Raw genomic sequence first — 27,947 nt, 5'->3', positions numbered from 1 at the left:
CCAACATACAGAATAACACCCAGTGCTCATCCCGTCAAGTGCCCCCCTCAGTGCCCATCACCCATTCACCCCCGCCCCCCGCCCTCCTCCCCTTCCACCACCCCTAGTTCGTTTCCCAGAGTTAGGAGTCTTTATGTTCTGTATCCCTTTCTGATATTTCCCACACATTTATTCATGACAGACACAGAGAGAGTGAGCAGCAGAGACATAGGCAGAAGGAGAAGCAGGCTCCAGCCGGATGTGGGACGCAACCCTTGGTCTTCAGGATCAGGCCCTGGGCTGAAGGTGGCGCTGAACTGCTAAGCCATCCGGGTTGCCTCCGCCCAGGTACTTTCTATTAAAAGTAGACCTGGGAAAAAAAAAAAAAAAAAGTAGACCTGGGTAGCCCCACATTGGGCTCCATGGAGCCTGCTTCTTCTTCTGCCTATGTCTCTGCTGCTCACTCTCTCTCTCTCTCTCTGTCATGAATAAATAAATTCTTAAAAAAAAAAAAAAAAAAAAAAAAAGAAGGTACCTGGGGATTAGGAAGATACTGAATAGCCAGCCTACCAGCCCTCAGGAACCACACACACTAGATACAATCTGTGGCAGAGAACAGTAAAGAATTCAAGAACACATGTTAAATAGGAAGAGCTAGCCACCATCCACTGAAGTGTTTTGCAACTGCTATGGGTGAGAGTGTATGTGCACTAATCCCTGCCCAACACTCCCTGAAATTCCTATGTTGAATGTGACTATAATTAAAGGCAGGTCTTTAAAGAAACGATAAAGGTAAAATAAAGCCACTAGAGTGGGCCCTAATCCAAATTGACTGGTGTCCTTATAAGAGGAAATTTGGACACACCAAGAGATACCAGGGATGTGGACAGAGTTGGGCCATGTGAGGACACAGCAAGAAGGCAGACATCTGTGGGCCAAGGAGAGGCCTGAAGAGAAAGCAGGGACACCTGGGTGGTTCAGCGGTTAAGTGTCTGCCTTCAGCCCAGGGCGCGATCCTGGGGTCCTGGGATTGAGTCTCACATCGGGCTCCCTGCATGGAGCCTGCTTCTCTCTCTGCCTGTGTCTCCACCTCTCTCTCTGTGTCGCTCATGAATAAATAAATAAAATATTTAAAAAAAAAAAAAAAAGAATCACATGCTCCACTGACCAAGCCAGCCAGGAGCCCTCCCAGAAACATTTCTGATGTAGGGAAAGACCGTTTAGGGAGTTAAGAGCTTTATATGCATTATCCAACTTGAACCAAGACAAATGTAGTAGTCATAACCAAGGAAACTGAGGCGCAGAGACATTAAATGCCTGTATCCTGGCACTACACCTTTATCTTTCATTAAGTTCCCCAATCTAACAATTTCATTTTGAAAGACCAGCTGAAGTTGATCTGCCAATTTCAGTTTGGTGAAGTAAATTCTATGCATTGATCTTTCATTGAAACTGGCAGCATTGGGCACTCTGGATACCAACATGAATGCCTCCTGGTCCCTACCTAGGAGGAGGTGTAGAGCCCAGCAGGGGAAGGCCACAGCTCTCCAGGGCCACTGCCAGCCCTACTGCCAGCCCATACGGAGCTTTGAACAAAGGAGAAAAAGGCTCCCCATTCTCAGAGCAGGAGCAGCCCCAGATCACAACCTGCTCAGCAGCCCTGTTTCCCTCTCTGCCGTTCACACTCTCTGCTCTCGCTAAGATGAGAGGAGCAGAGGATAGAGAGTGATGGAGCATTTGGTTCTCTCTCCCTTGCTGGCCACACAACCTCCCTCCCATACTCCTCTGGACCAAAGCCAGCCAGGCCACGGGATGTGGGCATACTGATGTTGGGGGCAGGGCTGGAGTACAGAGCCAGGCTTATTCACAGTGGGTAGTGGGCAACGCCAGAAAGTGACAATGCCAAGCAGGGGTCAAAATGCCAGAGGAAGCCACATAAGGAACAGACTGTCCCAAAGATCACGTGAATGGGGAGCTGGAGCCAGGAAGCCAAAGCAGGCCAAAGCCAAGAGAACATCAGAGCCCCACAGAGGACCTGGCTCTGACACTCTCTGATATCACTAGAACCCTCCCTGCAGGCTTCATGCCATCCATTTCTCACCCAGGTGCTTTCTATCCTAGATAGCTGCTCTTCCCATCTGCCGCTCCGGGTCCCCATGCCCACCTCTTCCCATTGGTAGATGCTTTCTAGAGTGGAGAGTGGCAGCTGTGGAACGCTGGCCAGGAAGACCCAGCTCACCGGCAACACTGCCTGAACATCTAGAATAGCAGGGAACAATGTAAGGAACAGCACATCCTGACACGTCAGTTCTAACAAGAGCCTGTCCTGGCCCACAGGGGCTCACCGCTGAGTACGAGAATAGACGCTACAAAGCACCCCTTCCCACAGCTTCGAGTCACACAGGATAAACACATAACATATACACACATGCATGCACACACATGCACACAAACCTAGTCTATAACCTGATCTGTGCCAGGATGGATCTATGAAAAACGTAATTGGAGAAATCAGGACATCTGGGATGAAGACGACAGTTGCTCTGCAATCACTGGCCACATCTTAGTGAGTGTGGCACTTGAGCCACACCTTGCAGGTGACCATGAAAGCAAGAGAGGCAGAAAAGAGAATCATTCTGGTGGAGGCGAGGGCAAAAGCAAAGGCTCAGAGACAGGCAGTGTGCCTCAAAAATGGGCACCACCTGGGCTAGCCAGAACTTGGCGGAGCTCTTCCCAAAGAGTGGGATGGACCTCCAGTGCGTGACTTTAAGTGGGCCAGGGAGTGAATCAGTCCTCTTTTTCTTTTTTTTTTAAAGATTTTATTTACTTATTCATGAGAAACAGAGAGAGAGAGAGGCAGAGACACAGGCAGAGGGAGAAGCAGGCTCCATGCAGGGAGGCCGACGTGGGACTCGATCCTGGGTCTCCAGGATTACGCCCTAGGCTGTAGGCAGCACTTAACCGCTGAGCCACCAGGGCTGCCCTGAATCAGTCCTCTTGAGATTCTTGTGCTTTTGCCCTATTTCGGTTATTCAACGCTACGAAAGCTCCCTGTTCTAACAAGGAGTGGGCTTCAGCTGGGAGCCTTAGGACGGCAACAGGACCCAGCTAGAATAATCTTGTTTTGATCTCACAGTACTTGTTTATTCTTATTATTTTTTGTTATTTTGGATTACTGCCAAGTGAAACTGGTTTTCAATTTATTGTAGTGATAAAGCTCCTTTAAAAGCAAATTTGCCAGAGGAAAAAAGTGACTCAATTAAAAAAAAAAAAAAACCTATTCTATAAATAGCAGCATAGGTGACTCCTGGATATATGAGAATCATGAAGGTGGCCCCCAGGAGTTCATGGAAACCATCTGTGTCTGGGAAACCCCAGGCCAGAGTCTGGACATGCAAGAAAGGGCAGGAGGAGAAGCTGCAGTTGCTTTTTCCAAGTGACCGACAGACTTGAAAGGCCCATCAGGAAAGAGGTCCTAGTTCATCTTTGCCTCCAGGGGGAGGATCTCTGGGATGGCGTCTCTTGGGATCTGCTTGGAGCCAACGGGTAAGCAGGGTAAGTGCTTATGGCAAACCTAGGCTCACCTCTCAGCTCTGTCACTTACTCGCTGGGAGGGCTCTGGCATGTGACTCTGCCTCCCTATAAATCAAAGAAAATCACACCACTGCCTTAGAGGTTGCTGCAAGGAGAATGACCAGCAACCTTCAATAAATGGCAGTTCCTCCGCACCCGCTCCCTTTCTAGCTCCCTGGCAGGGACCCAAATCTTCAATCCAGACTTTGACAGTGTTCCTCAGATTTGAAGGAAATAGAATTCTCCTCCTCTGTTCTGCCTCTAATTAGAGGATGTGCAAAATGCCTGACTTTAGTTTATTGTATCAGGTTAGCAACTAGGAGAGAGACCCTGTGGATTCTCAAGGCAAGCATGTCACCAGTTATGTGCAGGGACTGTTGAATGTGGGCATCAAAGCGGCTATCCTGGAGCGGCAAGTGAGAGATGTGGTCCCTTCATGGCTGGCAGGCAGGCAGGGCAAAGAAGGGAAGGTACTGATATACTTCGTATGAAAGCCAACTAAAAAATGCTGACCAAAAGGGCTCTTGCGAGCAAACCCTTCAACAAGAAAAGTAAAGGTCCTGTCTGGCCTGATATAAGGCAGAGGGAGGCCAAGGAGGCAGGAAGAACAGAGCGTCTCTGCAGCTCAGCCAGCAGGCCCATTCTGTGCGCTTCCATATAACGTGGCGCTCAGGAAGGAGTCAGCCAAAGACTGCGAGCTTTAATGCACACGTCTCAGAGCTGGTTTTCTTCTACGAAGCACAGACCACCAACCAAATGCCTCTGCCCTCCTCAGACATGTAGAAATGCAGGAGATACCCAGCACTGATGAGGGTGCAGGAAAAAGAGCAACTCAGGCTCTGCTGCTGAGAGTCTATGCATAACACCTTTTGCCAGTCTGGCAGGCTCTATCAAAGCTTCAGATGCTTCTAGAGTCTGACCCAGGTTTTTACTTCTGGGAATCTAAACCAAATAAATATATAAGTGTACAAAGATACGGTGCTATAGCATTGTTTATAAGGACAAAAACCTATTGCCTCCTAGTAGGAGCATGGCTGGATAAATTGTATATCCATTCTATGGAGCGCGATGCATAATAAAGTACATCTGAATATGCTGCTGTGGAAAGAGCTCCAAAATATACAATGGCATGACAAAAGCAAGCTGGAGAATGAAACCTAGAGGAGGATCCAATTGTACAAAAGAAACTTCAAGGCACAAGGACCACACACTAAGCAGCCAACAGGGTTACCTTTGGGGAGCCGAGTGGGGGTGGCAAAGTGCGGACCTGTGCTTCATACAGAATACACTTCTAAGTTTTTTTTTTCTTCTTCTTCTTACTAAGTTTTAAACAAGAATGAGCACATGGGTCAATGCCCATTCACTGAAAGGCAAACAAACAGTCAGCACTGGAAAACAAAGAGCAGGCAGTCCCTGGGCAGGAGGAGCCGTGGAGACCAGGGAAGGCCACCCCGAGGCGCCACTTCCTCCCCTGAGTACACTACAGGAAGGCTGGGAGGGTGTGTGTGCCTTTCCCAAAGGCAGCTTCCCACCTCCACGATGGGCCTGCAGTGGGGCTTCTGGGAAACTATAGTCAAAAGGCAGCTCCCCCTCTTCTTACCCGCCTCCATCCTGTCCCTGGTGGGACACATATCATACATGCCCTGAGGCACATACCATCTCACCCCCTTCTTCCTAAATCTAGCAAGTTTGAAACCAAGAAGCCCTTGGGATATTCCTCCAACAAAAGCACACATTTGATGAAGTTCAACAACAGGCCCAATGGCTTGTTCTCTCCTCCTATCCTTCTCTTTCTTTTGGGCCAGCTCTTCTCATCCTTCAAAACCAGGTTCAGGCAAGGTTTCTCAGGAACCTTCCTTCTGTGCTCCTCTGAGTCTCCCCTGGGCCTGTCCCCACTTCTACTGTGGATTCCCCTGGGCACTGAAAGGACATGTTTATCTCCCTCTCAGTGGAAATTTGCTGAGGGGGGTAACTGCATCTCACCAGCACCAAGCAGGGCAGGCACTCAGAGACACTAGGGGCTGTCCCACTTCCCCCTACCCCATCACACTGCAACCTGCCTCTGTACCCAGGGCAGCGAGTTTCCCCCCAAGATAGGAGGTATCTTCTTCTGGAGGACATGCGTTCACTAGGGACCAACATAATGCTACTAGCCCACTGAGGGCTCTGATTTCCACTGTCACTAAACCCAACAAGGGACCCCTCAGGTCCCTCTGGTCCACCACTGCCTCTAAATCCAGGAAGCAAGGTGGCCACCAACAAAGCAGTTTTGCCTAACAACAACCATATAGGATCATTTAGCAAATACAGCTTGTTGAAAAATGAACATATTCCCCATGGTACTGATGTTTCTACCTTACTCCAGATACACATCCTTCACTTAGGCTCTGCACAATCCTGGATTTATGTGGGTACTTAGTGATAGACCCCCTCAAAAAAGTGTACAACCACCTCACACCTATTAGGATGGCTACTATCAATACAACAACATCAGCAAGGCTGTGGGGACACTGGAGCCATCGGGTGCCATTAGTGGGAATGTAAAATAGTGAGCCACTGTGGGAAATAGTATCAAGGCTCCTCAAAAAAAAAAAAAAAAATAGTGGTAACATATCCAGCAATTCCACTTCTTGATATATATACTCAAAATAAAAAGCAAGGACACAAATATCTGCACACCCATGTTCATAGCAGCATTATCTACAGATGGATGAATGGAACAAATGTGGTCTATCCATACAACAGAACATTATTCAGCCTCAAAAAGGAAAAAAATTATGAGGTGCCTGGGTGGCTCAGCGTCCAACTCTTAATTTTGGATCATCATGATCTCAGGGTTGTGGGATCAAGCCCCACATCGAGCCCCACATACAGCTCTGTGCTCAGCAGAGATTCTGGTTGAGATTCTCTCTCTCTCCCTCTCTCTACTCACATGCCTTCTCCCTCCAGCCCTCCCTCCCTCTCTCTCTCTCAAATAAATAAGTCTTATTCTGACACATGCTCCAAGACAGATGAATCTTCATTATGTCAAGTGAAATAAGCTGGTCACAAAAGGACAAATGCTGTATGATTCTATTCATAAGGGGTACTTACAGACAGCGATGCCAGGGAATGGGGGGGCTCAGGGGGAAATGGAAGTTGTTCAATTGGTACAGTATTTCAATTTGGCAGGATGAAAAAAGTTCTGGAGTTTGTGTTAGTGATGGCTGCACAATAATGCGAATGTACCTGAACTATACACTTAAAAATGGCTAAGATGATAAATTTTGTTATGTGTATTTTTACCACAATTTTTTTTAAGATTTACTTATTTACTGTGGGAGGGGTGGGGGAGAGGGAGAGGGAGAGAGAGAATCTTAAGCAGACTCTCCACTGAGCATGGAGCCCAAAGTAGGGCTTGATCCCAGGACCCCAAGATCATGATCTGAGCAGAAATCAGAGTCGGAGGCTCAACCAACTGAGCCACACGGGCACCCGTATTTCACTACAAATTTTTTTTAAGCATGCAAAGAGTTGTTCTGTGCCCTTGAGAGTGAATTACTCAGAAACAGCTATTTGGCTTCAGAAGTCCTCCTAAAAACTGCTGGAGACAAGCAGGCAGGCCATGTTCCCCGGCCCCAGCAGGATGAAGAACAGTCCTCCAAAGGGACTCACCATTTATCTGGGTAACAGAAAAGGTCCCAAACAAGGATTAACATGGGGACAGAGGCCTAACATCACCTGGCCTCAAACCAGGAGAAGAATCCCACCTGCCAGCATACACACAAATAGGGCATAGAGCCAGCCAATTCCTGATCCACTGAGCTGCTCCCACCTTCACCCACCACCACTTGAGCCTGATAGAGACACTAGGAAGCACACAGGCTGTTGACCTCATGGGTTTTCGGACCTGTAGGCTGTGAGATTCTGAGAAAGTCACCACAGGGATGAAAATGCTCAGCTTACAAGGTCAAGAGAGTTGAAAGGCCCCAGCAAAGTTCCTGGCTCATACAGGTGCTCTGTGCACATCAGTTCCCTTCCCTTCTATCTAGGCCACATGAGGACGCCTCCCTTTGAGCCAGGGCACCAAACTCCCCTCGGGGTAGGTCTAGAACATCATTCATCTCGGAATTTAAAATCCCACCCCACTCTTAGTGGTGCCCTGACATAAAGAGGCACGTAATTATTAAATACATATGAAATACAAGTGCCATGGCAGTTCAGTGGGAACTGGGCCAGCTTTGAGGCAGTGGGAAGACCTAAGTTAGGTCTTGAGCAAGAGAGAAGCAGTGCCACACAGAGGAAGGAGCATGAGGAGCGCAGAGGCCACACACAGAGGTCTGGTAGAGAGTCGACAGGAAGCAGCCGGCCCTATCAGTGAGGCCTTGAATGCCAGGCTGTGTTTATACTTTGTTCACAAGGAGACCGGAGTTCCAGGATGGTTCTGGTAGATCTGTCCCAAGCTGAGTGGTGGCCAGGTACAAACAGAGGGAGAAAGAATGAAGGAGAGCGCTGGAAGGTATCTGCAATGGCCCAGGCAGGGGCAGGGCTGGACTAAGTTAGAGGCCCTGTAAGCGAGAGGGGAAACAAAGCCTAAAGACGTTATGAAGAAAAACAAACAAACAAATCCCCTCCCACTGACAAAGCTCTGCAGCCAAGAGAGGCCTCCAGAACAGCCATCACAGTCTGGCTCTCCAGTCCATCTGCTCGGCCCTTCCGGACCTCTCTTCCTTTTGCTCTTGCTCCCTGGAGCAATCTGCCTTTATGTTCAAAAGTATTTATGAAATTGAAATGAGTGTATCTCATGGGCACCTTGTCAGAAACGTGCCATTATGAGTGACATTTTCGGGTGTCAGAGTTAGTTTCTTTCGTCTGCTGGTAGATCCAATTTGCCCAGTTGACAAGTGAGAAGACTGTGACACCAATAATTATAGAAACAAACCCAACCCAGTATCTGGAAATCAAGCTGTTCTCTCCATGTCTTCCCTCACACTCAGCAGATAATATGGCGGCCCACTGGCAGAGGGCCCTCACTTCTCAAACCACAGCAGCTCACGGGGACCAGCAGAACCCCAAACCACATGACCTTTCAAGCCAGCAGCTGGAGAAAAGAATGCATGACTTCACAGGACTAAAGGGAGAAAGCAGAAGACTTCTCCAAAATACCACTGGGGTTCAAACAAAAGAGCACACACTGTACAACTCCACAGGCAGAACTCATCTCTGGTGAAGGACTTCAGATCAGTGGCTATCTCTGCAAGGGATTGTAGGGAAGAGCTGACTGGGTAGGGCAGAGAGAACCTTCTGGAGTGACAGCGAAAGTCTTTATCTTAGCAGGAGTGTGGGTTACAACTGTGGATGCATTTGCACAAATGGTAACAATTAAGATTTGTGCAGTTCATCATAAGTAAATTGTATCTCAAGAAAAAATGTGTGAGAAAATGTGTGTGAGTACACACGTAATACATAAAATTAAAAAACCGCACACATATACATAAATTGGATTCAAAAGTAAGTAGAATCTTCTATGAAGGCTAAAGGTCTTACTTTAGAAAAACTGAAGGCCACTTTGATTCAGGCCTTAAGCTCTAGGCATGGAAATGAACTCGAAGACTCTTGGTCAATCCACACTCTCCAAATAAATGACTCAAGAGGTAGGATGTGACCTACCCACAGTCACCCAGCCAATCAGCCACAGAGTGCTGACCAATCCGAGGCCTCCCAAATGCTAGCCTGAGATTCATTTGTCTGCTCCGGAGTGGTGCCAGAAAAAGCGGCTGAAACAATACCAAAGGTGATTTTATGAACTAATTTCATTTCAACCTTCAAACCTAGAGCTAAATAGTCACCCCCACAAAATTATGTGAGTGTAATTAACTTTCAGACAATAAAAAAATATTTGCCTTCATTAGTCTAGGTCAAGAACTGCCCCTTCTGGGTGAACTTGGCTGGCTCAGTACATGGAGCATGTGACTGTTGATCTTGGGGTTGTGAGCTTGAGCCCCACACTGGATGCAGAGATTATTAAAAAGAAAATCTTAGGGGGCTGCCTGAGTGGCTCAGCCGTTGAGCATCTGCCTTTGGCTCAGGCCGTGATTCTGGTGTCTAGGATTCAGCCCCACATCTGCTCCCTGCTCAGCGGGGAGTCTCCTTCTCCATCTCCCCCACCCACCCCTTGTTCGTGCCTTCTCTCCCCCTATCTCCCTCTCTCAAATAAACAAATTTTTTTTAAAGATTTTATTTACTTATTCATGAGAGACACACACACACACACAGAGAGAGAGAGAGAGAGAGAGAGAGGCAGAGACACAGGCAGAGGGAGAAGTGGGCTCCATGCAGGGAGCCCAATGCGGGACTCGATCCTGGGACTCCAGGATCACACCCTGGGCCAAAGGCAGGGGCTAAACCGCTGAGCCACCCAGGGATCCCCAAATAAATAAAATCTAAAAAAAAAAAAAAAAAGTTACTTGGCTTAGTGGTAAGTGCATTTTTAAAAAAAGGTACTTTCCTTAAATTTCAAGGAACACTGTAGGTTAGAAAAGCTGTTGGGAGGTAAAGACCTTTCCCACTTTCTTTTTAAGAGCAGATGGGTGGGATGGGCAGCTTAGGTGGCTCAACGGTTTTAGCGCCTGCCTTTGGCCCACGGTGTGATCCTGGGGTCCCGGGATCAAGTCCCACATCAGGCTCCCTGCATGGACCCTGCTTGTCCCTCTGCCTGTGTTTCTCTCCTCTCTGTGTCTCTCATGAATAAATAAATAAAATCTTTAAAAAAAAAAAAAAAAGAGCAGATGGGTGGGGTGACTGGGTTGCTCAGTGGTCGAGCGTCTGCCTTCGCCTTGGGTTGTGATCCTGGGGTCCTGGGATTGAGTGCCCCATTGGGCTCCCCACAGGGAGCTTGCTTCTCTGTGTCTCTCATAAATGAATAAATGAAATCTTTTTTAAAAATTTAAAAATAAAATCTTAGGGGAAAAAAATAAAAGAACTGCCCCTTCATCAAATGGCAAGCTGCTACTTCTTTCCTTAGCCTCCCTGCCTATATACAAATATCCTTAATTGGGCAAGGGGTCTGGGTTAAGAGGAAAGAGGTGCCCCCAGTTTTACCACTAAAGCACTGTGGGACCTTGGCAAGTCACCTCAGGGGATATAATAAGAAATATATATTTGATCTTTGTCCCTAGTTCCTGGCACACAACTCCTAAAATCCTTGGACTCTCCAGAGTGCTAAGAGGGTCTTTTGTATGCTAATGGTGGCTGGTGGCTGGGGCCCCTAGATACCTTCCCAATGGGAGCCAATGAGAGCCGGACACCAGAGGATTGGGAACTTTCAGCCTCCACTCTACTCCTCCAATCTCCAGGATGAGAGAGAGGCTGGAGAATAAATTAATCACCAAACAGCCAATGATTTAATCAGTTATGTCTACGTAATGAGTTCAAGGAGCTTCCGAATTAGTGAACATACTGAGGTCTTGGGAGGGTGGTGCACCCAGAGAGGCATGGAAGCTCTGCGCCCCCTCGCCTCATACCTTACCCTGTACATCTCTTCCATTTGGCTGTTCCTGAGCTCTATCCTTTATAATAAACTCATAAATATAAGTAAAGTGTTTCCCTGTGTTTTGTAAGCTTTCCTAGTCAATTCTTGAATCTGAGGGGGGCATCATAGGAACCCCCATTTACAGCCAGCTGGTGTGAAGTACAGGTGGCAACGTGGAACTAGGGACTAGAGTCTGAACTGGGGACAAGTCTTGTAGGACTGAGCCCTTAACGAGCAGGGTCTGCAACAACTCCAGGTAGTTAGATCAAATTGAATTGAATTGGTATCAGAATCAGTTACTGTCAGAAACCACCACCCCACCCCACCCCCACGCACTTGGTGTCAGAAGTGTTGTCAGAGTAAAAATATCACAGGCCGAACCCCTGGGCCTCAAAAATTAGGGGGTTGGACCAAAAGCTGCTAATGTCCTTCTAGCTTGAATTCAGTGAGTCCTTGAATTGCTGGTTTAAGAATTTCCAGAGTTAACACGAGGGATTCTCACTCTCTGGAAGCCACTAGCAAATTCTGCTTTCCAACGCCAAGCACCATCATATCTCAGGCCTCATTTCCTATTTTGACTAATGACGTGCCAAAACTGTGTGATTTCTCCTTTGAGAAGTGGCAAAAAACTCAACAGTGTCCTATTACAGGGCCCTGTCCTTGTCCCCAGCTCTCAAAGATGTACAGCCCAATTCTCTGAGATGAAGGAATCGGTCTCTCTCCATTACACTCAGTTTTTAAGCCAAAACCTGAAACAGAATTTTTGACATGCCTTCCAGACTACAAGGCTGGTGCTTCATGAATGATTAAAACAGCAGCTGGTAATGTCTTAAAAGCAAGTTGGTCAGTTAGACAACTTAACATCTGTTTAAATCCCCTCTCCCCCCCCCCCCTTCCAAGACCATAGTTCCAAACCAAATCCAAAGAGAAAGTAAATACACCAGTATATACGGGTCTTCCATGAACAAGAAAAGAGCCTCTCTGAGTTCTAAGAAAGCATATCCTTTAACGGAACTCTCAGAAAATGTGGTGGGAGGACGAGGACACTTGTGTGCTGAATCACACGAGAACTGACCGGGTGAAGATTTTCTAACATGATGGCGCATCTGAATTGGGGGCAACTCCTGCCAGATTTTCAGCCACCGAGATCATTCGGGGGTTCGTTCATGCAATTCCACAAATAATTCCTGAGATCTCCAGCTTAGTGGTTATGAGCACAGGCTCTGGCATCCACAGACCTGGGTTCAAGTCCTTGCTCTGCCATTTCTTATACACAGACCTCAGGGAAAGTACTTTAGTCTCTAAGCCTCAGTTCCCCCAGTGATGGCATCTGCCTCACAGAGCTGCTGTGAGAATGAAAGGAAATGATGCATGTCGGTACTTAGCCCAGTTCCTGGTGAAGAATCATGCTGACTAGTACCACTGGTGTCACTGTTCTGGGCTTGAAGGCACGTGTTAGGCTCTCCGGAAAAATCAGGACATGACGCCACAGGCAACAACAGAAAAAAACAGACAAACTGGACTTCATCAAAATTTAAAAATTTCCTGTCTCTGAGGACCCAATCAACAGAGTAAAAAGGCAACACAGAGAATGGGAGAAAATTATTTGCAAATCATGTAGCTGCTAATTAACATCTAACAAATGGGGAGAGCTCCTAAGACTCAACAATAACCATCACAAAAACCAACTCAATTGGAGCACCTGGGTGGCTCAGTGTTTGAGCATCTGCCTTTAGCTCAGGTCGTATGTAATCCTGGGGTCCTGGGATCAAGTCCCGCATCGGGTTCCCCACAGGGAGCTTGCCTCTCCCTCTACCAGTGTCTCTGCCTTTGTGTCTCTTGCGAATAAATAAATAAATAAAACCTAAAAAAAAACAACAACCCAATTAAAAACCGGGCAAAGGACTTGAACCTACATTCCTTCAAAGATATACAAATGGCCAATAAGCACATGAAAAGATGCCCACTGTCACTAATGATGAGGGAAACAAATGCAAATCAAAAACACAATGAAATATCACTTCATGCACACAATGGCTACCACAAAGAAAGAAGTCACTAGCAAGTTCTGGTGATGACGCAGATATTGGGGCCCTACGCACTGCTAGGGAGACTGTAAAATGGTACAACTGCTGTGGAAAATAGTATGGTTGTTCTTAAAAATAGTAAAAAGAGAATTCCCATGATCCATTATTTCCACCTCGGGGTATGTATTCAAAACACCTGAGAGCAAGGATGAGAATGGCTATCTTGCACACCCACATTCACAGTGGTATTATTCACAACAGCCAACACAAGTGCCCAAAGATGGATGAATGGACAAATAAAAAAGGAGATTCTGAAATGAGCTCCCATGTGAGTGTATCTTAAAGATATTATGCTAAGTAAAAGAAGTCAGTTATAAAAAACACACACTGTGTGATTCCACGTATGTGAGGGAGGGCACCTCAAGTGGTCAAATTCAGAGAGTCAAAGTAGAATGGTTGTTGCCAGGGGTTGGAGGTGAGGAGAAATAGGAGCTATCATTTAATGCATACAGTTTCGGTTAGGCAAAATGAAGAAAGTTCTGGAGATGCATGATGGTGATGGCTGCACACCAATGTGAATGTGCTTTTATGTCACTGAACTTTAAAATGGACAGAAGGGTTAATTTTGGGCTATGTATATTTTACCACAGTTTTTAGAAGGAAATCAATAAATAAGTACAAATAAAGACAGGTGTCCTCATGGAACGTTTAGTCTAGATGATACATGGAAAGAGCTATAACATAATACCATGGTTTTTTTTTGTTTTATTTTTTAAGATTCTATTTATTTATTCATGAGAGAGAGGCAGAGACACAGGCAGACACAGGCAGAGGGAGAAGCAGGCTCCGGCATGGAGCCCCATGTGGGACTCGAGCCCCACCAGGATCATGACCTGAGCTGAAGGCAGATGCTCATCCCCTGAGCTACTCAGGTGCCCCACATAATACCATGTTTTGCTCTTAAGCATGGTGTCTCATCGATCCTCTGAACAACCTGGTAAGATGTGACAGAGCAAGTATTCTCGTCACATACACACCCCTTCTCTGTTTACGGATCAGGAAGTGAGTAGTACAACAGTTAATGAACCCACACAGGGCAGTCAGGACAGAGATAGAGACAGGACCAACTCCAATTCAAAACAAAAAGTGCCAAATGTTAGAAGGGAACAAAGAGAGGGCAGTGGGCATCCCAACTGCTCTAGAATTCCTTGATGGAACTTCTGCTAGCTTCATGGAATTCCCACATGGAATCAGTTAAGGCCCCTTCTTGTCTAAATGGAAACAGACCATGCTTGCTGTCTGCCAAGGCAAGGGGAAGGAAAGCCCTACAGCTAGACTCCCTGGATATGGAATAGGGCTCAGCCTACCTGAACTACTGAACCTTGGGGAAGTTTCTTAGTTCCCTTAAGCCATTTCTTTGCTGAGATAAGAATACCACTGACTTGGTGGAGTTTTCAGAGGAAAAAAAAAATATTTTAATGAGTTAATGTGTATGACAGGAGGTCTGGAGGATGCTAAAGGATCAGTAAATGACGGCCAATATTTTGAGCTTTGAAAGATACTAAAAAGTAAGATTGACAGAAAGGAACCTTTGGAGTGAGCAACCGTGCAGTGTATCTGCCACATTCTGTGACAGTCACAAGGAAGTAAAAAGTACGCATCCTGCCCTGGGGAGCCTCCAGCCTCATACAGGAGGTAAGGCAATAAACAAGACATGAAATAAATAACCTCAGGAAACTGTACCAGGCAGGAAGAAAGCAATCAACAGGTTTGAATATAGTAGTTGAATGTGGGACACTGTGCTAGGGACTTGACATACATTCTCTCATTTAATTTTCATAAAAACCTGGGAAGTTAAGAAATTTTCTATTTTATAGGTGAGGGAAGAGCCAACAGAGATAACCAAAGGCTGTGAGTTCAAAGAAGAGATTCGGCACCATAAACAGGATGGTCTAGGAAAGCTTTCTGGAGGAGGAGGCAGGTACTTTCACACACTGGGCATGCTCACTTGGATGGAAAAGATCAACAACATTCTTCTAGGTCAGGAGGATTGGTGAGAGCACTAAAATAGGTACCAAGTCTGAAAATGGTTTTTGAAAGGCCCCTCTCCAGGGCACCTGGGTGGCTCAGTTGGTTAGGCCTCTGCCTTTGGCTCAGGGCATGATTCCAGGATCCTTGGATCATGCCCTGCATCATCCCACTCTCTGCTCAGTGAGGAGACTGCCTCTTCTCTCTCCTCCACCCCCCCACATCTCTCTTTCACTCTTGCTCTATCTCAAATAAATAAATAAATAAAATATTTTTAAAAAATATTAAAGGCCCCCATTCCTAGGCACAATAGGCTAGGTCAGAAAAAAAAAAAAAAGGCCTGAACATTATTTATAACTTCTCAGACTACTAGGTTAACCTAAAAATTCTAAGTGATTTATCTGCTAGGTCAAGAGCAACAACCCTTAACTGAAGCTCCTCTAGGTACTTTATATTCTCTTCTTCACTTTATATCTGTCCTCCTTCCCTCCCACCAAGAAAAAACAGGTAGATTACACAGAAATATGTTAAGAGAACTTATACAATATTGCATCTCCAAGAGAAAAGTAGGGGGTGAAATTAACAAGGATGGCACCCATTCCACTTATTATAAAAAACGAGAAGAATCTTCATGAGTTTAAGAGCATTTTATGGTGATTTTTTTTCTCCTTTGCATTTTTTGTACATTTTTCAATATTTCCCACATGGACAAACACTGTTTTTTAAGAAACAGTTCTTTTTTTTTTTTTTTTTTAAGATTTTATTTATTTATTCATGAGAGACACAAAGAGAGGCACAGGCAGAGGGAGAGAAGCAGGCTCCATGCAGGGAGCCTGACACGGGACTCGATCCCAGGTCTCCAGGATCAGGCCCTGGGCCGAAGGTGGCACCAAACCACCGAGCTACCCGGGCTGCCCAAGAAACAGTTCTATGAGAGTTTTTAGTATTCCAAATAGCCCACTCTAAGCAAGGTCACCCCCCTTCAGTAAAGCCCTTGGTGTCTGTGCTCCTGTTCCTGCACATGGAAAGCAGGGCACAAGGAGCAGGCTGCCCCCCACCACGTGACCAGTGTTTCATAAGCTGTCCAGGCAGTTAAGGACAAATGCTCTCAGAACCCCAGGCCTCTTCCTCAGGTGGCCCACCAACCAGCCTCAGCACTTCTCTCTGGTCGAGGGACACATAGGAAGGGCCCCGTCCCGGACCTTCGAGGACTTGGCAGAGCCTGCTTCTGACTGCCCTGTAGGAACCCCTGCTCTGTGCGGATAGGGGCTTTGATGCGAAGAGAGAAAAATGACCTTTTGGTGACTCCCAAAAGGAAATCTCCCTGTCTCTGTAATGATATCCTTGCTACTCCCCTCCCTAGAAATCCTTCCTGGCTCCTCAGGGCCACAAATGAAAGAACCCCAACTGTTTGGCCAACAGTTGAAGCCCCCCACCATCAGGCCTAACCCTACCTTTCCAGTCTCACCTTCCACCACCAACGCTTGCTAAGCCAACAGACCTGGTCCTGTTATGCCCTCCCCCACCCCCCTTACCATTAGCCTTTGCTCAAGCTGCTTGCCATATCTGCCGAGAGTCCTCCAAGCCTCCTTCTCCATCCCTACCCATCGGTCAAAGCTCTGCTCAGCGGCAGCCACGGCCTCCTGAGTCTCCCTTTCTTCCTTCCCAAAGTGCTCCTCCTCACTCCTCCCTTACAGAGGGCAGCACAGGATAACAGCATACCAATTCTGGAGCCAGCTCCCTTCCGGAATGTTGTGGGACCTTCTCTCTTTGCCCCAAGGCCCCTGTCTGCAAAATGGAGATCATATAGTACCTTATGGTATTCTTGTGGGGATTAAAGGACCACAAGATCTAGAAAGTGCCTACTTCAGTCTCCACACTAAACGTTTAGGTATTGTTAACTCTTACTACTGGAGTAGTGAGTAGTAATAACCCCTTCCAATCTCCACTCTCGTACTTCATTTATCTGTCCAATCTAATGCCCTGCTTTTTAAAAAAATCATGTCTGATTTAGGTACCTGTCTTAGCTCCCTTACTAAACTGAGAATCCTGGTAAACACTTAGCTTAATATATACAGAGATGCGATACACAGCCACCAAATGAATGACGGATTTCTAAATAACCCCACTCATAGTCTGTCCAGAAGAAAATCCACATTTACTGCTTGAAGAAAGATAAAGAAGAGATTAAGGGGGCAGAACTTTTCATCTAGAGCAGTAGTTCTCAAAGTGTAGTCCCTGGACCAGCAGCAGCATCACTTGGGAACTTAGGAATGCAGAATGCTAGGCCCCAGCCTGTACTGAATCGGAAACTCCGACAGTAGGGCCCAGCAATCTGGTTTTTTGTTTTTTGTTTTAAGATTTTATTTATTTATTCCTGAGAGACACAGAGAGATAGAGAAGCAGAGACACGGGCAGAGAGAGAAGCAGGCAGGGAGCCCGATGTGGGACTCGATCTCAGGACTCCAGGATCACACCCTGAGCTGAAGGCAGACGCTCAGCTGCTGAGCCACCTAGGCGTCCCTCCAGCAATCTATTTTAACAAGCCCTCCAGATGATTCTGCTAACTCTGAACCATAAGGACCGCAGAACAAGAAGCAACATGGCAGCACAGAATTGAGCACTGGCTCAGGAGCAGATCCCTGGCTTAACCCTGGGACGAATCTCTGGCCTAAGACCTTGCACCAGCCTAACTCCTCAGGGCCTAGGCCTCCTGAGAAGCAACACAGGGGAACAGTAACACCCAGATCATTAAATACTTGTATTATGTGAGATCCCGTGTACAGAATTTACATACAGTAGGTGCTTAATAATTTTAAGCTCTTTTCAGTTGTCTTCCTGTGTATTGCACAGGGCTGTAAACACACAATAAAATGACCAAGGCAAAAGGGCTTGGCAAATGGTCAAGTGCAAGGGCAATCTGAGGGATAACTGATTATTCCGGCAACAGTGGGGCTGCAGAACACCTAGCATTCCCACAGCACTGGGAAGCAGTTTATATCTAACACCATCCAATCCACAAGCACAAAGTCTGCAACAGAGTATCTGCTTCTTAGCCTTTATAAAAGCTGAACCATGCAGAGAAGAGATGGTCCTCCCTGCACCCACCTCACCCCCCACAGTATTCCCATCAGAATTAACTAGCTACTGGCTAAAATTTTGAAATGAGTCCACACTTTACTCTTGGAAAGAAGGATAATCTGAAAACGTTTTCCAGCCAATACAAGGAACTGTCACCACTCGCAGAGCACCCTGGACCTCACTTGGGGCAACTCCTGACATTCCAACCCCCCGTGGTCACAGACAGGTTAGATGAAGACAGTAACCTTCTGAAATTTTTTTCAGAAGAGAAAACCCAGAAATAAAAATACAGACTTTTTCTTCTTCCACACTTCTTAGCCTCTCATCCTACTGCTCATTCTGCTCTAAATCATGCATTCTACTCGGGAACCACCTTTCAAAAGGACAGTGAGGATGGATACAAGAATACACAGCTAACTACATCAGACCATGGGCTTGGCTGTGTGTTCAACCAAATAGCCCAGGTTACAATGTCCTCGTGAGGCCCCAAGCATGAGAGAGAATAGTAATTACCCTACCCCTTTCCAACCTGCGCCCAGCAGAAGGGCTCCCACAAAGCAGGTGAGCAGAAGAGCCATCCTGCCAAGAACCAGAGACGGGAAAACACACCATCCACTTCACAAGCGCATCCATGCAGTGGGTTTCAAGAAGCATGCCAGGACACTTCAGACACTCAAAGAGATACAGAAATATGCCAGGAAAGAGATGAGAACTCCAGGTCTACACACTGACACCAGGCTCAACAAAGCGGTCTGGGAAAATGGAATAAGGAAAATCTTTAAAGAAAATGTAATGAAAATGAAGATCCACCACGCAAGTTCTGTATGATCGTTACTTTGGGACCTGACACCACTTTAAAAAATCTACAGACAGTTAATGCGGATGAGAACCAACCAGACTGTCAAATAAAGATCTAAAACCACACACACACACACACACACACACACATAATAATAATAATAACCAAGCCTTGAGACTACAACCCTCATTTTTTGCAGCTCTAGCACACCTTTGGTGAGCAGGGTACCCCTACAGAAGACTCCTGAGAGCACCTTTTAAATATCTGTACCCCAGAGCCTGGCACCCACAGACACTCAAAACGTTGGGGGGACTGTTTATCTGCAAGCCCCATGCAGCTGTTGAGAGGTGTTATTTCACGAGTGGGTAAAATAAGGAGCGGAGAAACTAAAAGTTGGAGTCAGCTGAAGAATGTCATCTTTGATATCACATCCCCCTCCCCAAGAATAAGGCTTTATTCTGGGCCCACACCCAACCAGCCACTGTTCCCCAGTCACCTTTTCCACTCAGACTGGTGAACACAGATGTGCCCACGCCACCCTCCCTACCTCATGTACCTGTCCCCAGGCATGGGGCAACCTCTTCTCTGCCTGTGAATTCCCAGCCACCCTCGTGAGCAGCCCTTGGACTCCAGAAAGCCACTTCCATCTCCCCAGCTCTTCTGAATTCTTCTGGACTAAGTTCACTGACAATCCCCACTACTCAACTGAGTACTTAACTATGGAGTGGCCTTCGGTTAGTGATTATTCCAAGCATCTCTGTTCTCTCCGACACCATAAATCCCTTGAGGACCAGGGCAGCTATGAAATGCCCACTCTCCCCTTTACCAGCTGAGCAGTGGCTTCACTCCTCTGAGGCTCATTTTCCCCATCTCTAAAGTGGGAAGGACAACAAAACTTACTCCACAGAGCAGCTGTAAAAAGCAAGTAACATAGAACTGCTTTGTGCAAGCTATAGCTGCTGCTTCTACTCATCAGCCTTATTGTTTTATTTCTGTATCCCTTCCCTCCTGTCAACCACCTGGCAAGACTTTTAAAAGAATAGTAACAATACTAAATGCCACGAAAATCACTTTTACACTTTGTCAGGACAGTACAGAATATACAGAACCTCCTTCTATATAGAACCTCCTTCTATCCTCTAATCATTCATCTGAACTGTGATGTCCGCTGGGTCTTGCCTGTTGACCAACTGTCAATAAGGAGGCTTCATTCTCTTCATGGTCAATGTCTTGTCTAAGGGATGATAAATGCTGGGGGCTGTTCCTTCACAGGTCACAGATGGGCCAGCTGCCCCACGTATCCTTTCCAGACAGCACACTCAACCCTAACTTAACTATTCTGTTAACAATGAAAGCTATAATTTAGTGAGCCCCTACTATGTCCCAGGCAACCATCATCCCACTTAATCTGTACTCCTCTGTGAGTATGAATCAATCTCTCCCTCTCAGCAAACTAAAGTTCAGAAGGGTTACACAATTTTCTAGGGTCACACAGCCCAAAAATGGGTAAGGCAAAACTCAACTCAGGCCTCCCTGACAGAAGCATCATGCTCTTTCTACTCACTACGTACCCCTATGTCCTTAATATTTGTGTATTTTTAAATGTTCTTAACTTCTACCCCTCACCAGCTACCCTGGCATTTCCTATTGTAAAGGAGACAGAAAAGAAAATAAATCCCCCAAGTTTACCAGCTCCTTCCAATAACCGTTTGGGATTCAATACTCAACTGAGAAATGAGGTTTGGGGAAAGAAAGAGCACCTGAGGAAAGGACACAAGGAAGAAAATATAGATACACATGATAGTTCAAAAAGGTGGGAAGACGTTCACCCAGGGCCCAGTGTCCATCATCTCTTATCAAAGACCTTACACCACAAAGAAAAGAAAGGCTCCCAAATGCCATTTAGCCAACAGGAGAGGCCTCAATCACTTCCCAGACCCCACTACAAGCTGACAAGTAAGCGGGAAAGTCGTAAGTAAAGCCGGATATAAACAAATCACTGCTGCCTAAACCAGCCAAGCCCAGAAGGACACCAAAGGTCTTCAGTCATAAAAAGACGTTTTACCAGTCCTTCAACCAACCAGGAGGAGCCCAGTTTTAAAAGAAACCAATCAACATTCTTGGGTAATTACTTGGAGAAAGATCCTATCTTGGATGAAAAGACAAGCTGCTTTTTTCTTAGTAAAGAAATCCCACACAGCAGGGCCATTCTGGTGTTCATTCACCTAGCCTTGGGATTTCCTTACCCAGGATACCCGACATCTCTGGTGCTCTTTTCCAGGTGCCCAGAGCCCCCATATAGGATTAACAGACACTACGGACTGAGTACCCCTCTCTCTTTACACTGTCACTGAAAGACTTCAGCTTTGGGCATATTTAATATAGGAGAGCAACAGCCAATGTGCAGAAACTATTATCAGATCTATCAAAACTTTAGAACTTGAAGGGACCTACCACACTTCACCTCCACACACACACAGGTCATTTGACAGACAGGGAAAACGTCAAACCGGAAAGAGCAGTGACTTGCACAAGGTCATACAGGGAGAGTCACTGGCAAAGCCCCTACTGGATCCCCGGCTTCCTGATTCCCAGTCCAGGGCTCTTATCATTAAAACACACAGCCTCCCTTCTCTCCCCGAGGCAGTGCAGGGATGCCATCCCCCTGCCAAAATAATCACCCTCGGGGAACCCTTCCCCCCATCCCAGTCCCTCCTACAGCCTAGCTGAGCTGCAGCTCTAATTAGCAAGTCTCAGAGCAGGGAGTATTCTCCGGGAGGGTGCCCGGTCTGAGGGCTGCTGGTACTGAGGAGACGGACAAGGATGGAGGGAGAAGGGTGCGGGAGCCCTGGGTCCTGGCGGCAGTGGCTGCGAGACCGTCAGCCTGGACGCGGACGCACTCGGTGGCATCCCCAGCAGGCGAGGAGGCAAGCCGACCCCAGCAGCCCGCACCGCCTCTCTGAGCCGGGAGAGGCTGGGCCCGAATCCGGGAGGGCCGCACGGAGCATCTCCGAGTCCACGCTGGCTTTTGGGGCGCCTCCCGGCAGGGTGACACGGGCGCCGCGAGCAGAGGCCCGACGGCAAGGATGCCCGCGCGGCCCGCGGGGTGGCACCGGTGCCCGGCAGAGGCCCGCGGTCCTCACCAGCCCCGTCAGCCGCCGCCGTCGCCCACCCAGATTGCCCACCCTTCGCGCGGCCTTACCGAGGCACTGCCCCACCGGGGTGCTGAACGGGTTCCCCAGGAGGAACTCCATCTTGAGCGGACAGCACGGCAGCGGCCCGGGCCCCCCTGTCAGCCGCCCGGGTCCCCGCTGTCCCCGGTCGCGCTCCCGACCTGACTGACACTTGCCCCCGCCCCACCCTCCGAACGCCGAACGCCCGGCCCCTGACCCCACCCCTTGTCGCGTCCCCATTGGGCAGCGTCTGTCTAGCCCTTCTCCGATTGGCCCTTACGCCTCCCTTGCGAAGCCCCGCCTACCCCGCGGCAGACGATTGGGCGGAGCGGCGAGCTAGGTCACAGGAATCTCCGTCAGGCGCAGCGGCGCCTCCAAAGGCCCGCCTCCGAACGAGAGTCTGAGTGTTGTGATTCATCTATATATTGGTCAGTCTAGCGAATCCTTACCATTACTGGCCAGGAGACGAGTCAATCACTCAAGTGGGGGCGGGAGAGAGGCGGGACTACTGATATCCCTGCCCATAGACAGTGCTGATTGGAGAAACGTTTGTTTTTTCTACTGCGGGTTGGTCGTAAGAGTATTTCCCCGCCCAAGAAATACTGTCACGTGACCGTCAACTTTCACCCAGGATGTCTACTCTACGACTTCCCCTTAGCAACCGACTGGCCGAGCTTGGTTCCCTTAGTAACCGGGCGAAGCGTCGGCTTGCGTGGAAGCAGTCGGGTGGCCGGCGCTTGAGACGGTGAGACCTTGACTGCGGGAGGACTAGCAGGGGCGGACTTAGCTCTTTCCTCCGGCCTTTTTCTCTGGGAATCGACCCGGCCCTCCTCACCTGTAGATGAGCACACAGTTCTCTGCCAGCCGCTTCACGGCTGCGCCGGGACCCTGGGCTTTTGGGCTTTGGACGAGAAGGAAATAATAAGGACGGCCCCGGGCCTCCTGGCCTGGTCCCTTTTATCGAAACAGAGGTACCCGGTCCACTGATGAGCTCCTCACGTATTTAACCCTCAGATCCGACCTCTTGACTGTCATAAAATTGTTTCTGTTCTTTGTATTCTTCACCTGGTGCTCCATAAAGTATTTTGTTTTGGGATACAGCTACCCAAGTTCCATGCATGTCTCTTCTCATTAGCTCATTGTACGACTTTGGACAATTTCCTTCCCCTCCCGGGCCTCAGTTTCTCTCTCTGGGAAATGGGGGAACTAGCACCCCTTTCTCCAGTGACTTCTAGAGCTGACATGGAATTAAGTAATGAAATTGTACTTAGTACCCAGCAAGCACTCAGTAAATCGTTGATTTTCTCTAAGTAATCCACTGCCAGCAGGGGCAATGTTTTTCCGATTCAATTGATCACAAGTTCTTGTTTCACAGGGCTGTCCTGGTTTTGTTTCTAGGTGAGGAGGCTGCTCTATTGACAGTGGTGTAGAGCCCTCCACTGCTTTCCCCAGCCGCTACCTCTGGGCTTCCCCAACACTGTTGTCAGGCAAGTCATCAGGAAACCAGGTTGGGTGGTAAATTATTGACAAAAAGTTCCTTAGGGGAGGAGCAGTGGGGCCTTGGCCCTGCCTGGGAATAGCTGTGAGAAACCTCGTGGGTTGTGATAGTGAAAATCCACAGTGCCCTGCATACGGTTGTGTCATGGTTAAGAAAATGGGCTCTGGAATCACATCTCCCTGCTTCTGCCATATGCCGTATAGATGTATGAACTTGGTATCTTACTTAACCTTCCTAATCTCATCTGGAAACTGCCACTGATTAGTCCTACATATTAAAATCCTCGAGATCTCTCACAGCCACATCTTACCACTACCCTGCTCATGACTCTTGCTGTTCTCAGTACGACAGCCAGAGTAAGCCTCTTAAAAGTGAAAACTGTTCACGTCACTGCCCTTATTAATTAAGCCCCAGGAGCTTCCCAGGAATCCGAAGATGTTAAGATCCTGCAGGCCCCTCCAGCCGTGCTTCACTGCAGCCCAAATGGAACATGGCTCGTGCACTCCACCTCAGGGCCCTGGCTGTGCCCTTCACTCTTCCATCTTTCCTACTCACCCTTCAGATCTCAGCCCTGTCTTCCCTTGCCAGGCCAGGCACCCCTCACATATGATGTCCCAGTTCCCTACATCTACAAACTTGTCATGGTTTGTAATTAAATATTTGTACAATGATCTGATTCACGTCTGAAGCAGAGGGGAGGAGGTCTGTTTTATTCCCGACACGTAGTAGCTATTCATTACACGTGTGTGGGCTGAATAAATGATCTTAAACAAATGTAGGAGGGAGGACTTATCCATTTTTACAGACAGTAAATCAGGGGCTCAGACAGGTGAGGTTCGTTGTCAGAGGATGCCCACCCAGGCTCCAAATCCTACCCTCATGTGCTTAACAAAGAGCATGCCTAATGACTCTTCCACATTGAATAGTGATTGTGGGCTTGACAGGAGCAAGCCTGATCTGTCCCAGGTGCCAGGCCCCGATGAAGTGGGAGTGATGAGAAGTCAGTTACAGTTTTGAAATCGGAATTAAGAAGCATTTCCCAAAGCACCGCACTTTTCTTTGAGAAAGCACAAACATTTCGCAGGTAACATCTGCCAAATACCGCACATTAAAATTTCCCCAAAGGCAAGTTGGTGTCAGGTTATGGGAAATCTTAGAGAAAAAAGATTGTTTTAAAAGAGCGGGGAAATGGGGAGAGGCGGGGGGGACTGGAAACGTCTTTGGGAGTTGACTCATTCCCTCTAAGAAGTTGAAGCCAATGTTGAGACTGGAGAGGGTGGGAGGATGGAGGGCCAAGGTGGGAAGGGCCGTGGGGGGGAGCGCTTGGGGCCAGGAGCAGGGTCCAAGGAGACTGTGTCTCCTCAGGGGCAGAAGGAAGAGACTCACAACAGTTAAACGCACAAGGCCATTAGATCACAGACAGCCCAGAAATGAAAGATGCAGGTTTATATAAGCTGCGTCCAAGTGGATGGCGGGCAAGGAGGGCAGTGGCAGCCTCTAAGACCAGGTGGCAGGATTGCCAGGCCACCCCAGTTTCCAGTGGACACCATCAACCCAACACCAGCTGTCCCTCCAGTGGTGTTCAGTGGGATAATTCAGGGACTCCCCAGCATCAGGGAAGAGGCCTGGGTGGGGGACCAGGAGGGCAAAGGTAGATGGCGAAGCCAGTGGGGGGAGGGGAGTGGTGGCAAGAAACAGGAGGAAAGAAGGAAGGGCTGAACCTGGGAGCTTCCAAAAGAGTGCGCCTTCCTGCAGGGTCCAGCCCTTCTGGATGCTCTGACTCTTAGGCTGGTAATGATGAGAATGAGGTCAGGGGTGCTCTGGCTTCCCAGGGCTGTGGCTCTGTCCAGCCAGGAACAGCAGCCCAAGGTCAGCCTGTGGCTGACCAGCTCCACAGATCTCCCATTTGCCTGCAGAATCTCAGCCAGATCCCTTTGGCCCCTTAGCAGCAGAAACCTCCAGGGGTCTGTTTAAGTAAAATAGAGTTTAATGTGAGAAGCCAGGAAATGCTCACAGGGCCTGGAATTAGGGACATGAGGAGCAGGGAAAGCCAGCAAAGACCATGTCAGTCTGTCGGCCCTTTTGTCTTATTTCTGGATCACCTCAGTTCCCATCTCTTTCTCTTCTCTGTCCTTCTGCCTCATTGCCTCTTGTTCTCTCTGCTCAGCCACATGTCTGGATAGCCAGTGACCCCCGCAGTTCCTCCCTAGCACCCACAGCCAGCTCTGATGGGACCTCCAGCCTGCTGTCCCCAAGTCCACATTTCTCAGGGGGTGGGGAACAGGGATGGCAGTTTGGGCAAGTGTCCGCCAATCTGTCAATATCCACTCACTGAGCAGCTTGTGGTGAGATTAGGGAGTCTCCCAGAGAAGGGGAGCTGCAGGCTGCTACACCTGGCCGGGGCTGCCAAGGATCCTGGTGGGGTTGGTGGCAAGACACTGAATAAGGCTGGGTCAGGAAAGCCAGAGGCCAAAGATGACCAGGGCCACAAAGAGCACTGAGTTCCAGGGGATCCCTGGGTGGCTCAGCGGTTTAGCGCCTGCCTTTGGCCCGGGCAAATGATATGCAGTACTAAGCTTTTTTTTTTTTTTAATTTTTTTTAATTTTTATTTATTTATGATAGTCACAGAGAGATAGAGAGAGAGGCAGAGACACAGGCAGAGAGAGAAGCAGGCTCCATGCACCGGGAGCCCGATGTGGGATTCGATCCCGGGTCTCCAGGATCGCGCCCTGGGCCAAAGGCAGGCGCCAAACCGCTGCGCCACCCAGGGATCCCAGTACTAAGCTTTAAAACACTTTGCTCCAGGGCGCGGTCCTGGAGTCCCGGGATAAAGTCCTGCGTCGGGCTCCCGGCATGGAGCCTGCTTCTCCCTCCTCCTGTGTCTCTGCTTCTCTCTCTCTCTCTCTCTCTCATGAATAAATAAATAAATCTTAAAAAAAAAAAAAAAAAAAGGAGCACTGAGTTCCAGGGGCCAAAGAGACCAGTGAGGACACGGGGGGTGGAGGGGTGCACCCCTGCAGATGGGTGCCAGGCAGGACAAGGGTAGCCTTGGTGCAAAAGTACTAGCCCCCAGGTGTGGTGCACCCAAGGAGTGGGAGGGGGCAGCTCCACAAATACCTTAAAGAGACCCCAGCCAGACTCTGTCCTCCGACAAAGGGAGAAGCAGAAGCAGACTGGGGAAGAGGAACATGGTGGGATTTTTTTTTTTTTTTAGGGAAAATGCACCGGCTGTACAACTCACTGGAGCCAAGGGTGATGGATGAGGACATGCTCAAGCTGGCTGTGGGAGAACAAGGCCCTCAGGAGGAGGCTGGGCAGCTGGCCAGGCAGGAGGGCATCCTCTTCAAGGATGTCCTGTCGCTGCGGCTGGACTTCCAGAGTATGTATGTTGGGCTGGGATGGGGGCACCAGGCAGCACAGCAGCCCCACTCCTGGCCTCTCTGCCCCAGAACTCCACACAGGGCCCATGATCTCAGGACCAGCATCAGCATCTGGGCCTGCCTGGGTTAGAAGGCATAGGAAGGGGACACCCAGGTGGCTCAGTGATTGAGTGTCTGCCTTCAGCTCAGGGCATGATCCCAGGGTCCTGGGATCAAGTCCCACATCAGGCTCCCCAAAGGGAGCCTGCTTCTCTCTATGTCTCTGCCTCTCTATCTGTGTCTCTCACAAATAAATAAAATAAAAATATTTTTTAAAAAATAAAAGGTTTGGCACAGAGTGTTTTTATTTATTATTTTTATTTTATTTTTTAGAAGATTTTATTTATTCATGAGAGAGGCAGAGACACAGGTAGAGGAAGAAGCAGCCTCCCTGTGGGGAACTCAATGAGGGGCTCAATCCCAAGATGCTGGGATCGCGATCTGAGCCAAAGGCAGACACTCAACTACTGAGCCACTCCGGTGCCCTGCAAAGTGTTTTAAAGCTTAGTACTGCATATCATTAGCATTTGAATATCTACAAAACACCTGATCCTGAATAATAGAAAAAGAGATACAGTTTCCCCCTCCAAATCTAAGTGAACCCAAAGGCCACGCTGTTTCCATCAGACTCCACGTGGATTCCTTGGCATGGGGTCCTGGGAGGTGGAACCCAGGAGGGTGGCCCCATGCAGCTCAGAAGAAGCCATGGGGAGGAGGAGGATAGGCACTGGGGCAGGAAGCAGGAGAGGTACGTCAGGAGCAGCAGGACAGCCTCGTGGGAAGATATGGCCCAGGACCAGGCAGGTCCTTAGTGCCGGGTGTCCCCATCTGTAAAATGGGAAGATTACAGTCCATGTCT

General features: G+C 48.2%; 2 protein-coding genes across 13 annotated transcripts in view; one reads left to right on the top strand and one right to left on the bottom strand.

Moving 5' to 3' along the window:
• Window positions 1-22,346, bottom strand: part of TOM1L2 (target of myb1 like 2 membrane trafficking protein) — a 118,952-nt gene extending 96,606 nt beyond the window's left edge. For all 7 annotated transcript variants that reach the window (XM_041772270.1, XM_041772271.1, XM_041772272.1 and 4 more), the window contains exon 1: window positions 22,200-22,346. In XM_041772270.1, coding sequence (XP_041628204.1) covers window positions 22,200-22,251 — 52 coding nt within the window. In that variant the 5' untranslated portion in view covers window positions 22,252-22,346. The remainder of the gene's footprint in view (window positions 1-22,199) is intronic.
• A 440-nt stretch (window positions 22,347-22,786) lies between these two features.
• The window catches only part of DRC3 (dynein regulatory complex subunit 3), a 34,592-nt gene continuing 29,431 nt past the window's right edge, over window positions 22,787-27,947 (top strand). For 4 of the 6 annotated variants that reach the window (XM_041770799.1, XM_041770800.1, XM_041770801.1 and 1 more), the window contains exons 1-3: window positions 22,787-22,915; window positions 23,569-23,657; window positions 26,884-27,048. In XM_041770799.1, coding sequence (XP_041626733.1) covers window positions 26,889-27,048 — 160 coding nt within the window. In that variant the 5' untranslated portion in view covers window positions 22,787-22,915; window positions 23,569-23,657; window positions 26,884-26,888. Of the gene's footprint in view, window positions 22,916-23,545; window positions 23,658-26,883; window positions 27,049-27,947 lie in introns of all 6 variants that reach the window. The other 2 variants (XM_041770797.1, XM_041770798.1) reach the window with 2 other exon arrangements.

This window comes from Vulpes lagopus, chromosome 10 (assembly GCF_018345385.1).
Source record: "Vulpes lagopus strain Blue_001 chromosome 10, ASM1834538v1, whole genome shotgun sequence".
Classification (NCBI taxonomy): Eukaryota; Metazoa; Chordata; class Mammalia; order Carnivora; family Canidae; genus Vulpes; species Vulpes lagopus.
Note: the sequence above shows the minus strand (reverse complement) of the source record. Positions and strands in the feature narration are given on the sequence as shown.